The 15,812-nt window shown below is 40.1% G+C and overlaps 1 protein-coding gene across 1 annotated transcript; it reads left to right on the top strand.

Annotated features, from left to right (window-relative positions):
• Window positions 1-301: 301 nt before the first annotated feature.
• Window positions 302-15,144, top strand: LOC143284854 (translocon-associated protein subunit delta-like). The gene is made up of 6 exons (XM_076591956.1): window positions 302-409; window positions 8,209-8,327; window positions 8,956-9,030; window positions 10,108-10,197; window positions 11,364-11,429; window positions 14,241-15,144. The coding sequence occupies exons 1-6, from the start codon at window positions 346-348 to the stop codon at window positions 14,343-14,345; spliced, it is 519 nt and encodes a 172-aa protein (XP_076448071.1). The 5' UTR covers window positions 302-345; the 3' UTR covers window positions 14,346-15,144.
• The last annotated feature ends 668 nt before the right edge of the window (window positions 15,145-15,812 follow it).

Below are 15,812 nucleotides of genomic sequence, written 5' to 3'. Positions count from 1 at the left end.
GATGCTTTTGAAAAAGAAAAAGAAAAAAAGGTACCTTTTCATTACAATTTCTCGGCCCGGGCGGGTGAGCAGGGGTCAGACTTAAAATCTGGACACCAAATGAAACGTAAAGATTTTCAGATGACCAGTACTTCAAAGAAAAGAAAGAAAAAGAGTTGTTATTGCAGAATATTGATTTCTTTCATGACCGCATCTGTGACAATGGTCTGGGCACACGTTAAACACATCATCAAAAGACGGAGGCAGACGACTCAAAAGACGGAGGCAGACGACTGTGAGTGAGAAAGTTTCACACAGTGATCGCCCTTCTCTTGATCAACGCGACCTCTTCACACGTCTTTCAACATGGCAGCCACCGGCAAAGTACTCGTTGTTGTCGCGTTGTTTATGCTCCCACTCATCGCCCGAGGTTTGTAAAGTGTTTCCTCTGCGTATTTAAGATGCAGGTGGATGTTTTTCCCCAAATGTATCGTTTTAAAGCTTTTGCAGACATGCAGGCGTGAGTCCTGTTCGTGTTTATTGTTCATTGTTGGGGTGTGCCAACCAGCGTTTGCTTGCGTGGCACTTGGAGAGTTGAGAGAGCTAGCAACATACGTTGCGTTCATTCCACCAAATGGGAAACTGAATTGTTTTTTGTTGGGCGCTCACTGTATGCATACGAGTTGTTTGAAATTGTGTATACTATTACTATTCAAAATTGGCTGTATAATTAATATTCATACACAAAAATATACGATGTGAAGACTGAAACACAGTGACAGTAAACATGTGACTTTCCTGTGAAAGTCTTGTTGTTTCATTAATACATATGGATCCATATTATTTGATACTGGCATAGGTTTTTAATCTAGAATTTACTCAGAAACCTTAATAGTTGATTTAAGGGATTTATATTTTATCATTCCAGACTCTTAATAACACAAAGGATGAAATATTGTTGTTTGGATTGGGAGTACTTACTAAAAAATTAATGGGGGTCAGATTTTAGTTTTAGGCTAGGTTTAATTGATGTGTTTGATAGAATATGATTTACATCTGATTCAGGTGGTGACATAGATTAGTTTGAACTTTGAATTTGTAATACTAATAGTTATAAAATCTAACTTCTGCATGTATACATGTCAGGGCGCACGTGCACGCATGTGTGTGTGTGAGTGTGTGTGAGTGTGTATGAACTGCATGTAAAATATTTGTCTGGATTGTTGGAATATTCTCAGAGTAGTAAACTATAAAGATGCGATTTTATGGAATAGTTTGGAATTGGATGTCTCATGGTTATGCACCAAGGAATAAAGATTGGAGAGACTAAAAATTTTGGTGATGGGGAGCAGTAAATAGTGCAGGAAGAACAAAGAAAAAATCAGCAATAAGTTTACCAACTCACCCCCACGAGTTAAACCTTCCCCACAACCTTTTTCACTTAATTAAGTATATCTTGAAATACAGTCACGTGCGAGTTTCTTGGCATCATTACAGACCTGCCTAGTACTAGATTCGTCCGTAATTTCTACGATTCAAGCCCCCTGACTACGGCACTACGGCCGAGTAACACACACACGGCAAATCCAAAGAAGCGCCGCACACATTCGTCTCTGAAGAATTCGTCACTGAAGATGAACTTTCATAGCATTTTGACGTCAACGCTCCCCCGCCCCCCCCCCCCCCCTCCCCCCGCCCCACCACCGCCCCGTTTTGCTGAGATTACGTCAGCCGTTTGTCAGTTCGGCTCGCTTCACTGGAGACGTCGATCCGCTTTACCAAACGCGCGTGCGGCCTGTCAACTGGATGTCGGTACATTTCACGATCGCCGTTGTTTTTGATCACACGCACACGCACGCACACACACACACACGCACACGCACGTGCGTGCGCGCGCGCACACACACACTACGCATATGCAGATAGACACACAGACAAACGCACACTGGGAGACGTGCAAACACATTTTACCATGCTTACATACACAACACAGACGCGCGCACATACACATATCCGCGCGCGTACACACACACCCACACACACACCCACACACACACACAAACGCGCCTACGCACACACGCGCGCATACACACAGACACACCAAGCATACACAGATCGACACACAGACAAACGCACACTGGGAGATGTGCAAACAGTTTAACCATGCTTACACAGACGCGCGCGCACATACACATACACGCACGCGTGTGCACACACACGCATGCGTGCACACACACACACACACACACACACATACCACGCATACACAGATCGACACACACACACACACACTGGGAGATGTGCAAATACATTTTACCATGCTTATATACACAACATAGACGCGCGCACACATATATATACACGCGCGCGTGCACACATACACACACACACACACACGCGCCTACGCACGTGCGCGCGCGCACACATACACACAGATACACAGACCTACATTTAAAACAATACCCCCACGCACATACACACAACTGTGTGCTGGATCTGGATCTCCATCTCCATCTGTCAAGTCACACATTTAGCAACAATTACTTTGTAGCACCACAGTGCAACATAATACAAACTTTTTTGCAAACAGCGTTGAGCCAGACTTATTCAGCCGATGATAAGGCAGTGCACTGACATGGCTGCAGTGATATTTAGATCTGGATCTAGATATTCATTTCCATGCATGCATGAAATATAGTTTTCTTCAAATGCACTTGCGACCTCTGCCTCTAATTTGGATGGCCCGGTACATTTCACTCTCTCTCTTCTTGGAGCTGAATTGGAAACACATACACATGTACGCGCAGACAAACACACACACACACACGCACACACACACTCTCTCTCTCACATGTACACACACACGCGCGCGCGCACACACTCACTCACACAGAGTTGTATTGAAAAGAATACACATGCACTTACACATGCACTTAGACACACATTATGTCTCATACTCGCGCGCGCACGCACACACACATACACACAGCTGAATTGAAAAAAAAAAGCACATACATACTCTCTCTCTCTCTCAAACACACACACACACACACACACACACACACACACACACACACACACACAGCTGCACAGTAAACAAAACACATAGCATATAAACTCTGTTTCTGCTTCTGTTTCTTTCAGGCATACACACACACTTTCTCCACATCCTCGCCCCTCTTTCACCACACACACAGGGTTGAATTGAACACACACACACACACACACACACACTGAATTGAAAACACACACACAGACGCATACACATATACACATTCTCTCACACACACACACACACACACACACACGCACGCACGCACGCACGCACGCACGCACGCACACTGAGCTGAATTGAAAACACACAAACGTATACACACACACACTCTCTCTCAAACACACTCACACACACACACATACACACACACACACACAGAGCTGAATTAAACACACACACACACACACACACACACACACACACACACTCACACACACACTCTCGCAAACACACACACACAGACACACACACACTCTCAGAGCTGAGGTGAAAACACACACAAGCATACACACAACACTCTTTCTCAAACACACACACACACACACACACACACACACACACAGTCGCATTGAAAACAAAACACAAAGCATATGAACTCTCTCTCTCTCTCTCTCTCTCTCTCTCTCTCAAAAAACTTTTGAACATGTGTACTGCATTAGGACTCTATATTTTGAATGGGGTATGTAATGGCGACCGTGAAGGTTGCTTCACATACATTTCTGATCAGGGGTGTAGTGTCAATGATTATTTTCTGGCATCTTTGAATCTTTTTGAGTCTGTGAATGAAAAAATAGCTCTGAATGTTGTGGAAAGAATAGAATCAGATCATTTGCCTCTTGTACTATGTATTGAAAAGCAAAATAAATTGAAATTCGATAGAAGTAAATTAGGTAAAAATACTGAACAATTTATAGTTAGATATTGTTGGAAAGAAGAACTGAGTCAAGATTTCTTTAACTCTATAAATTCACATGAAGTACAGGATGAGCTTGCTGCTGCAGAAGACCTTATCACTGTTAATGTTAACGAAGCATTGGATAGATTTAATGACATTATCAAAGATCAAGCTAGTATTATGATGAAAAGAATACCTTCAAATGTAGCTGTTGAACGAAAGGGCTGGTTTGATTATGAATGCAAGAAAACAAGATGTGAGGTGCGAAAATTATTAAGAAGATATAGAAGAACATTGGATAAAAACGATAGAGCCTCGCTGTGCATTGCAAGACGTGAATATAAAAACTTGATCAAAAGAAAAAAGAAAGAACATAATGAAATGTTATTAAACGATCTTTTAAACTCTGTTAATGATCAGCAGATGTTTTGGGAAAGAATCCATAGGGTAACAAAAAAGAAATCACAACCTCAAAATGACATTTCTATTGATGACTGGTATGGACATTTCAAATCTGTATTAGAAAAGGATGATGGAGTAATTAGTGAGGAAGAGGTTGTAGATAATGATGAACAGTATGTATATGATAGAGAAATATCAAGAGAAGAAGTTTTGCTTGCAATAAAAAGACTGAAAAATGGTAAATCGGCTGGTCCAGACGGTCTTATAGGTGAATTCTTTAAGAAGTCTGGAGAGAATGTTGTTAACTTTTTAGTTAAGCTGTTTAATTATTTGTTTGATACTGGTTATTATCCGGAAAACTGGAAGGAATTTATAATATTGCCATTATTCAAAAAAGGTGATGTAAATGATGTGAATAATTATAGAGGTATTTCTTTATGTAACATATGCAGTAAATTGTATAGCTCTATTATTAACAATAGATTACAAGAATGGATAACAATGAATGATATAACTGGAGAATATCAAGCTGGCTTTAAAAAAGACTATTCTACAATTGATCATATATTTGTGTTATTAGCTGCAGTTCAGAAACAATTTGCAAATAATAAGAAGTTATATGTTGCGTTTGTTGACTTTGAGAAAGCATTTGACTCCATTTCTAGAAAATTGCTATGGCCTGTTTTATTGAAAAATGATATAAAAGGTAAGCTGTATTTTTGTCTCAAAAGTATGTATAATGAAGTGAAAGCAAGAATAAGATCGGGGGCTAAATTGTCAGACTTTGTCTATTGCAGTCGTGGGGTCAAACAAGGGGATGTATGTAGTCCAGTTTTGTTTTCTCTGTTTATCAATGAACTTGCATTGGAGATAATTGAAAATGGACAACATGGTGTTACCTTTGATTTGATTGAATTATTTATTTTACTCTTTGCTGATGATATTGTCTTACTATCTGCAACAATAGTTGGTTTACAACGACAACTGAACAGTTTGTATATGGCGGCAACAAGACTAGAACTGAAGGTTAATATGTCGAAAACAAATATTATTGTTTTTCGTAAAGGGGGGTATTTGGCACGAAATGAGAGGTGGGTCTATGGCAATGAAAGTGTCACTGTAGTGAATGCATATAAATACCTTGGGATTTACTTTTCAACCAGACTTAGCTTTAGTTCAGCATGCCAAGATATAGTTAGCAGAGCAAAGAAAGCTGTTATGATTATCCTTCATGTTTTATATAAGCTGGATTGTAGCTCTTTTAGTTTGTTTAATAAATTGTTTGATTCCCAGGTTCAACCAATAGCACAATATGGTGCTGAAATTTGGGCGTTTGAGAAGGGCTTAGAAATTGAACAAATACATCTGTTTGCACTGAAACGCTTCCTCAATGTTGAAAGTCGAACTCCAAATGATCTTGTATATGGTGAAGTAGGGAGGTTTCCAATTTATATAAATTCTTACATTACATGTATTAAGTACTGGTTAAAAATAACGCGTATGGAAGAAAATAGGTTGCCATGTAAAGCTTATAAGACATTGTACAATTTAGATAAGCATGGTAAAAAGACATGGGTTACAAATGTTCGTCAGTTTCTAAATTCACATGGATTTTCTTATGTATGGGACAACCAAGGTGTCCAGTGTATTCCTGGTTTCATAAAAACTTTCAGACAAAGAGTCATTGATTGCAGATGGCAGGACTGGCATGACCATATATATACCAGTGATAGATTTGCTCAATATAGACTTTTTAAGACTACGTGTGCGACTGAGCCATATCTTATGATTAGAATGAGTAGGTATGTTAAATGTGCTTTGACTAAATTTAGATTTGGTATTTCTGATATTGCCAGCCATCGTTTAAGATACAGGTCCAATGGTGAACGTGAACAGATGTGTCGCTTGTGTCAAAAGGGAAAAGAAGATGAGATCCATTTTTTGTTTTGTTGTCCTGCCCTATTAGACCTTAGACTACAGTTAATTGAACCCAAATATTATAACAGCCCTTGTAGTTTTAGATTGAACTTGTTATTATCATCCAGAAAGGAAACTACCCTTGGTGGGCTTGCAGTCTATATTTACAAATCTTTGAAAAGGTTGAAGGTTATACTATCGTAGTGGTTTGTTTTGTGGTGGTTGTTGTTGTTTTTGTTTGTTTGTTTATTTTGTAAGTGTACTATATGACATGTGTGGTATATTGCTGTTGTAGTAGTTAGACTTTGATTGTGTGCAATTTATGGTATACAAAGTATGTTACTGTTGTATTCAGTATGACTGTTATGATTCCTATATTTCAATGTACATGTGTCACACCTCTTCAGTAAGGGGCTATGGCCTTTATTTGAATAAAACATTTCGTTTCGTTTCGTTTCTCTCTCTCTCAGATATACACACACACTTTCTCCCCATCCTCGTCCCTCTTTCACCACACACACACACACACACACACACACACACACAGTCGCATTGAAAACAAAACACAAAGCATATGATCTCTCTCTCTCTCTCTCTCTCTCTCTCTCTCTCAGATATACACACACACTTTCTCCCCATCCTTGTCCCTCTTTTACCACACACACACACACACACACACACACACACACACACACACACACACACACATGGGCTGAATTGAAAAAACACACACACATACACTCTCTCACTCTCTCAAATACACACACACACACACACACAAACACAAACACAGAGCTGCATTGAAAACAAAATACAAAACATATACTCTCTCTCTCTCTCTCTCTCTCAGGCATACACACACATTTTCTTCCTATCCTCGCCCCTCTTTCACCACACACAGGGTTGAATTGAACACACACACACACACACACACACACACACACACACACACACACGTGTGTGTGTGCATGCACTCAGAGATGCTCTCTCTCTCTCTCTCCCTCTCTCTCTCTGTGTTTATGGATATAACACATAACCACCTTTGCTATCAATCACGCAGAAAACAGTTACTGTAAGATAAGATAAGATAAGATAAGAATAACTTTATTATCTCTAACTGGAGAAATTTGGTCAGGTCAGGTGCATTATCACAACATAGACAAGTAAACAACATGGAGACCATAACTGTAAAAGCCAACAACAGCCCCTACAAATATTACGAAGATACAAATGTAAAAAAAATATCACATACATCGTTTCATACATACATCCACACACTGCAGGTAATAACTAGTATTCTTAATGTAAAAACAGAAAGAATTAAGAAACATTATTTGAATATAATTATAAACATAGCCTACTATACTGCACATTGATTATAATAGATAAGAATAAAGATGAATTGCGGAAAACCACAACCAGATAATCAGCACACACACCCCCCCCCCCCTCTTCCCCCCACCCACCCCACACAGGCGGATAACTGTACTGTGTTTTACGACAAATAATTAAATATGAACAAGTACAGAAAGAAAAATTAATAGGAAGAAACATGGAGTGTTGATGGATGATGCATTGCACTCATCACACTCATAAAAAAAATAATAAAAATAAAAATTCAGATGTACCTCTGTGTTTTGAAATAGGAAAAAAAAAAGAAAGAAAAAAGAAAAAAAAAAGCTTTTATTGTAGTGTAGGGCATTTATGATCACACACATGTGGAAATGTAAACAGTGTGACTGAAAAGTGTAGTACTGCAAATGACATCACAGGCATACAAAAAAAAAAAAAAAAAAAAAAAGCAATAAAAGAACTTCAATTTTACTTACCTGTCTACTGTGACATTGAAAAAATTATATATTTATTTTATAAATGCTGTTTACACACACACACTGATGAGCAGTTTATATTAAAATATAATTATTGGTGGTGACAGTGTGACTGATAATTTATGTTGCAGGTGACATGTGCCTTGGTCCCCAGGTGACCTCACAGACGTACACCACGCCGGAGACCACTGTCTCCACGGAAACTGTCTTCATTGTGGAGTTTTCTGTCACCTGTAAGAATGGTCTGAAGGTAAGCAGGTACATTGTGTGTGTGTGTGTGCGTGTGTGTGTGTGTGTGTGTGTGTGAAAATATATTGCAGTCTGTGTGCTTTATAGTATTCATGAATTAATATTCAAAAAAGAGTAATTGTTCAGTTATTTCAGTTTCTTACAAACTCATGCACAGGCACACACATGCATGCACACACACACACACATGCATGCACGCACACATGCACATGCACACGCACTACTATTTTAGACAAAAAGTCTTTGCGCAAATGTGAAAAGAGAGAAATATGTGTAGATTTTAAATCATTTTTGCATGGATTTGATTGAATAAGTTATTTTTTTTCTTTTGATACTTGTTTAGAAGTAGAACATACAGATATGCAGACTGATACAATTACTAAAAGTATTGACAGTTGTATGTTTATCATCAAACTTATAAGTTCTGATGTTGACCAACAAATTGATCCTAACACTTCAGTCACAATAAAGGTTTGTCAGAGAATGAAAAGAGTGGAAATATGAAATGCCAGTCATATTCAAATTAAACGGTCCCACTTGCTTTGCCTGCATTTTAAAATTCCTCTTGAAGTGTAATAAAGCAATTGTTCAGCAGTTTTTAATTTTGTGTGGCCCCATTGTGTTTGCAGAACATCAACCTGTATGCAGAATTCGGGGGCAAAACCGTTCCTGCCAGCAAAATTGGTGAACCCAACAAATTTCAGGTATTCAAATGTTCTGAGGTATTTTCCTCGTGTATTAAACTATGTAGTGGCACCTGTGAATGTCAGTATCTTCCTCTACACACACATTGATAGGTCTATACACACACCTCTTTTCCTTCTTTTCCCTCCCTCAGACTGAGTCAGAAGACAAAGAGAAAGTATTGAGTAATTTCACTGGATTGAAGATAAAGTGGCTTAGACTGAATTATGACACAGTTTGCCAGTTTAATAATAATAATGATAATAATAATAATAATAATGGTACTTATATAGCGCTGAATCTTGTGCAGAGACAAATCTAAGTGCTTTTGCACCAGTCATTCTCACGCACGCATAACTCTAAAACTGGAGAAACTAAAGACAAGGAAGAGGCAGGGAAGGGAGGCTATTTTGGGAAGAGGTGGGTTTTAAGGCCAGACTTGAAAGAGCTAAGTGTGGAGACTTGACGAAGCGAGAGAGGAAGTTCATTCCAATTGCAAGGTCCAGAGACAGAGAAAGAACGGCGGCCAACAGTCGAGAGTTTGAATCTGGGTATGCGTAAGTGGAGTGGATCCGAAGCTGATCGTAGTGAGCGAGATGGAGTGTAGAGGTGAAGGCAGCCACAGAGATATGAAGGGGCTGATTTGTGAATACATTTGTAGCATAGAGTGCTGGTCTTGTAAAAGAGGAGTGATGTGCTCAGATCTTTTCTTTCTGAGGACAAGTCGGGCAGCTGAATTTTGTATGCGCTGAAGGGACTGTATGGATGAAGCAGGCAAACCAGACAATAGAGAGTTACAGTAGTCAAGGTGAGAGAGAATGAGAGAAACGACAAGTCTAGATGTTGCGTCAATGGACAGATATTTCCGGATGGAACTGAGTTTGTAATGTGTCAAGGAAAAAAAGTAAAACAAAGAAAGTAGCATGCATTCCATTGTGTCTGAACAAGCATATGATGCACATTATATGCCTACAGTATTCCAGTCTCGCTGTACGTTTCTTCTCCAAGGAGATGAATGCTGGCACATCATGTATATTTTAGAATGTAGATGGGTTGTAGGATTGCAGTGTACTGACAGTGGCCAATGACACTTTCAGCTGAGTTTGGCCGACGATCACAAGAAGCTCCCCTCAGGAACGTACCAGGTGCGCGTCTTTGATGAAGAGGGCTACGCCTGGCTCCGGAAGGTGAGAATGAACTTAAACTTTAGGGGAAAAAACCAAAAACGTCTTCAGTTGAATGAATAAAAACTTCTGTTTCAAACTCAGACCTTTAAAGACGTTTTTTTTATTCATTTAATTTAGAGGTCATTAACATCAAAAAGCATGTTGAGCTGTACTGTTCAGTTCTGGAGCCCGTGTAGTTTGATACCGCTTTGTTTTACTTGTTTTGACTTTAATCTTTTGGTCGTGTTTCTTTCTGTCTATCATGTTGAAGGAAGACTCTCAAACATCTGCTCTGTTGTTGTTGTTTTTTTCTTTTTTCAGTCTGCGCACTTTGACGCCACCTAAAAAGTGAAGCTGAAAAATGTCTGTTGATAAAGTAGTTGGAAAGTTGTAATGTAAGAAGTAACAGTTGGTAGCGTGTGATGTATTATTGTTGGATAATTGTTATGAGCGTGTTGACAGTGGGAAAGATTGCTGAACACAGTGAGTGTTAGATGTGTGTTGACAGTTGGAAGAATTGTTGAACGCTGTGAATGTTACATGTGTGTTGACAGTAGGAAGAATTGTTGAACGCTGTGAATGTTACATGTGTGTTGACAGTAGGAAGAATTGTTGAACGCTGTGAATGTTACATGTGTGTTGACAGTAGGAAGAATTGTTGAACGCTGTGAATGTTACATGTGTGTTGACAGTAGGAAGAATTGTTGAACGCTGTGAATGTTACATGTGTGTTGTCAGTTGGAAGAGCTGCTGAACACTCTATAGTATTCGTGTGTTGTTGTTGTCTTCAGTTTAACGTCTGTCCACTTGAAGTGATATTAGACGGGGAAAAAAAACAAAACAAAAAAACTGTGGGGGTAGAGGCTGTGAGAGGGGGAGGGGTAAAAGTGTGTGTATGTGTGGAGGGTGAATAGGGAGAGACAACGCTAGGAAAAATGGAAACGTTATAAACGCCAACATCAAACAGCTATAACATCTATAACAAATGTCCTATAGGACTCTGCAGCAAACCTTCTGCAATAACAAATAACATATTGGAATTGTTAATAACACATTCAAAAGAACTTTTGGTGAAGTCTGGCAAAAAAACCATTTTAGATTCTGACATTGGAATATTACATGGTTGCTAGAAATATGTTCTCCACATCTGCATCTGACATCTTATTCGTGTGTCTTGGTGGTTACAGGCCCAGAGGAGTGGAGAGAACACAGAGAACATCAAGCCCCTCTTCACCCTGGATTTGAACCACCCTGTAAGTCGCTGTTCAGCCACTGTGTCTCTTGTCTTTCCTGTTCAAAGCGTTGGATCCTGTGTACAATGTGGCGTTCATGTGATCACTTGTGAAGTGTTCGGACCAGTGAAGTGTTGAGCTGGCGTCAGCGTGTGAACAGTTAGGCAAAATGGTTACACATCTAGAAACCAGCAAATTTGACAGCGGACGGATAATGCTGAACTTGTTTGTGAAGTGGTTTGCTAAGTTTGCGTGCACATGTCAGTGCTTCGCACTGATTAAAAATTGTAGGGGTTCTGTGGACTCTTTTGCCGCAATTCTAGGGAGTCGTGTCTACCTTCAGAGGGTCACTTTTTATTTATGCCGCTTGTTCTAATCATATCCGAACTGTACGCATACAAAGGCAGTCATATCTTCGGTCTTTACTGTCAAAGTTACTGGGACCAGAAGTGGTGAAGGGAAACAACTTTTCTTTGTAGCAGATGATACTTGGAGTCCTTGTGTCAGAACTGAAGCTGTGATACAGGAATATTTTGTTTTTATGCGTTTGTTTTAGAAATTTGCAGAACGTTCTTCTTCTTCTTCTTCGTTCGTGGGCTGCAACCCCCACTTTCACTCGTATGGACACGAGTGGGCTTTTACGTGTATGACCGTTTTTACCCCGCCATGTTGGCAGCCATACTCCGCTTTCGGGGGTGTGCATGCTGGGTATGTTCTTGTTTCCATAACCCACCGAACGCTGACATGGAAACAGGATCTTTGACGTGCGTATTTGATCTTCTGCTTGCATATACACACGAAGGGGGTTCAGACACTAGCAGGTCTGCACATGTGTTGACCTGGGAGATCGTAAAAATCTCCACCCTTTACCCACCAGGCGCCGTCACCGTGATTCGAACCTGGGACCCTCAGATTGAAAGTCCAATGCTTTAACCATTCGGCTATTGCGCCCGTCTGCAGAACGTTCAAGGGATTTATATTTAATGTACAGTTCGTCCTTTTCAAAAAGTCAGGGATGCATATTTTTTACGTTGTTAGAAGCCCTGCTCTTCAATCCTTTGCTGTTCCCTCTGTAAATCCTGTGAACTTCTTTGCTTTCAGATTCAGAGACCTGTGGTAGGCAGCCATAATGTTTTCAGATGTGTGAATGCTGGAGTATTTTCTTGTTACCTTACCCACCAAATGCTGACGCAGATTATGGGATCTTTGACATGGGTGTTTGATTCTCTGAATGCATACACATAGGAAGAGGGCTCAAGCACTAGTACTTATGCACATCTGTTGACCTGTTACTAGTGTTTGCTGGGAAAAATCTTCACCCTTAACCCTCCAGGTGCCTTGACTGGGATTTGAACCCAGAACCCTCAGATTGAAAGTCTAACACTTTTTCCATTTGGCTGTTAGGGCCCGTCTTATAATCATGTTGATGCGTTCGAACCCAGAACCCTCAGATTGAAAGTCTAACACTTTTTCCGTTTGGCTGTTAGGGCCCGTCTTGTAATCATGTTGATGCGTTTGAACCCAGAACCCTCTAGATTGAAAGTAGATTGAAAGTCTAACACTTTTTCCATTTGGCTGTTAGGGCCCGTCTTACAATCATGTTGACGCGTTCGAACCCAGAACCCTCAGATTGAAAGTCTAACACTTTTTCCGTTTGGCTGTTAGGGCCCGTCTTATAATCATGTTGATGCGTTTGAACCCAGAACCCTCAGATTGAAAGTCTAACACTTTTTCCGTTTGGCTGTTGGGGCCCGTCTTATAATCATGTTGATGCGTTTGAACCCAGAGCCCTCAGATTGAAAGTCTAACACTTTTTCCGTTTGGCTGTTAGGGCCCGTCTTATAATCATGTTGATGCAATCGAACCTAGAACCCTCAGATTGAAAGTCTAACACTTTTTCCGTTTGGCTGTTGGGGCCCATCTTATAATCATGTTGACGCGTTCGAACCCAGAACCCTCAGATTGAAAGTTTAACACTTTTTCCGTTTGGCTGTTAGGGCCCGTCTTACAATCATGTTGATGCGTTTGAACCCAGAACCCTCAGATTGAAAGTCTAACACTTTTTCCGTTTGGCTGTTAGGGCCCGTCTTATAATCATGTTGACGCGTTCGAACCCAGAACCCTCAGATTGAAAGTCTAACACTTTTTCCGTTTGGCTGTTGGGGCCCCGTCTTACAATCATGTTGATGCGTTTGAACCCAGAACCCTCAGATTGAAAGTCTAACACTTTTTCCGTTTGGCTGTTGGGGCCCGTCTTACAATCATGTTGATGCGTTTGAACCCAGAGCCCTCAGATTGAAAGTCTAACACTTTTTCCGTTTGGCTGTTAGGGCCCGTCTTATAATCATGTTGACGCGTTCGAACCTAGAACCCTCAGATTGAAAGTCTAACACTTTTTCCGTTTGGCTGTTGGGGCCCATCTTATAATCATGTTGACGCGTTCGAACCCAGAACCCTCAGATTGAAAGTTTAACACTTTTTCCGTTTGGCTGTTAGGGCCCGTCTTACAATCATGTTGATGCGTTTGAACCCAGAACCCTCAGATTGAAAGTCTAACACTTTTTCCGTTTGGCTGTTAGGGCCCGTCTTATAATCATGTTGACGCGTTCGAACCCAGAACCCTCAGATTGAAAGTCTAACACTTTTTCCGTTTGGCTGTTGGGGCCCCGTCTTACAATCATGTTGATGCGTTTGAACCCAGAGCCCTCAGATTGAAAGTCTAACACTTTTTCCGTTTGGCTGTTGGGGCCCCATCTTATAATCATGTTGATGCGTTCTGCATTCAAAAATAAAGGCAGATGATGATTGGTTTCTCTCTGTGGTGTGTTTCAGGGCGTGTGGAGCGGACCCATTTTGCAGAGTGAATTTGTGGCTGCCATGGTGGCCATTTTTGTCTGGTGGTCGGCCTACACCGCTAAAGGTCGTCTCCAGCAGTAGGCAGCTCTTCAGTAGTTTTGGTTTGTTTTGTTTTGTTTTTCAATAAAATTCCTTATTTGTTTGCACTGCATGTCCGGATTGATTCTGTGGTGCATGAGGAGTGTGTGTGAATGTGAGGGGTAGGGATTGTAGGGAGAGAATAGAGGGGAAGATGCAGTGAACAATTACATATTATTTTTGTGGTGTGCCCAGCATAATTCTGTAGGTTTTTTCTAGTTTTTGTGTCAAGAAAGTTTGGTTCTGTGAGGTGATGGGCAATGCAGTGTGTGGCAGAAATTAGGACTCTCAGGGTTTTTTTTTTTTTTTTTTTTTTTTTTACTTTTTTTCTCTCTCCATTTTAGTTCCTAATGAATCGCCGCACCTTGTGCTTCATGTTGTTCCAAATGCATGCAGTGTGATGATTACTCATACCAGCTAACAAAAAAAGGTAGAAACATATGATGTTCAGTCATTCTTCATTACATTCTGTGCTCAGCTAACAGCGGCAGACTTTTCAGAATCAGTTTTTATATCTTGCAGAATCAGGTTTGGGAGAGAGAGAGGGAAGGGTGTAAAACTTTTGTAGCTGAACATGTCAAAGATAATACCAGAATCTTTAGGGGGACAAAAATGATTTTAAAAAACCCTGAAATAAACAGGAATACTATGACTTCAAATCAAAGGGTATCTGTTGTAGATTTGTTGAATGATTGGACCTTTCATTTTTAATATTATTGATTTTATATATGTATGTGTATGAAAAACTGTGAAACTGAACTGTTTGCTGGATGTGTGAATAAAGAAAATGTCGTAAAAACTTGCTGCATTGACCATGCGTTTTTTTGTTTTTCTTGAATTCTGTTGCAAAGACCAGTTAAAAAGTTGAGTGCATGTTTTGTTTTGTTTTTTTGTCTTTTTCTGCCAACACATTTACCTTTGGGAATCTTTATTTTTTATTAAAAGAATCCTGGCTGGGTTATATTTGATGTGTGCCATGGTGTGGATATCATTTCTTTCTTTTATGAATATGCGTTCATTTTATCAGTACCTAATCCTCCACTTCCATCTTTCAAGGACCATATATACTGACCCTTTATATAGGATCTCTGGTCTCGCAACATATTCTTACTCAATCCACATCCATCAGAACACGTAGTTCTCTCTCGTTTGTTCGTTCGTTGTCTCTCTCTGCCAGTTGCTCTGCATACACATGAATGCATGTGAACACAGAAATATTTGTGTCATTTTAGCATTCATAAACTTTCACGCCAAACATGGGTGTGCTCACGCTTGACAAGCACATATTCACATGGACATACTCGTATACACTCATTCACACAAACACACAGTCTCACACACACTGAACACGCAATTGCACAACACGCAACTTCACATATCCTCATGCATAAACTCAGCAGCTGCAAAAACCGTTTCATCATTAGGTTTTCGTTGAGAGGCATGACAGTTGAATTGTCAACTTGTTTCTAG

The sequence above is a fragment of the Babylonia areolata genome, chromosome 8 (genome assembly GCF_041734735.1).
Source record: "Babylonia areolata isolate BAREFJ2019XMU chromosome 8, ASM4173473v1, whole genome shotgun sequence".
Lineage (NCBI taxonomy): Eukaryota > Metazoa > Mollusca > Gastropoda > Neogastropoda > Buccinidae > Babylonia > Babylonia areolata.
Note: the sequence above shows the minus strand (reverse complement) of the source record. Positions and strands in the feature narration are given on the sequence as shown.

Excerpts from the sequence above, each read along its gene's own strand:
- LOC143284854 (XM_076591956.1), top strand. The coding sequence starts at position 346 with ATGGCAGCCACCGGCAAAGTACTCGTTGTTGTCGCGTTGTTTATGCTC. Across the intron at positions 8,328-8,955 it reads CCTGTAAGAATGGTCTGAAG|AACATCAACCTGTATGCAGA; the intron begins GTAAGCAGGTAC and ends TTGTGTTTGCAG. Across the intron at positions 9,031-10,107 it reads GTGAACCCAACAAATTTCAG|CTGAGTTTGGCCGACGATCA; the intron begins GTATTCAAATGT and ends TGACACTTTCAG.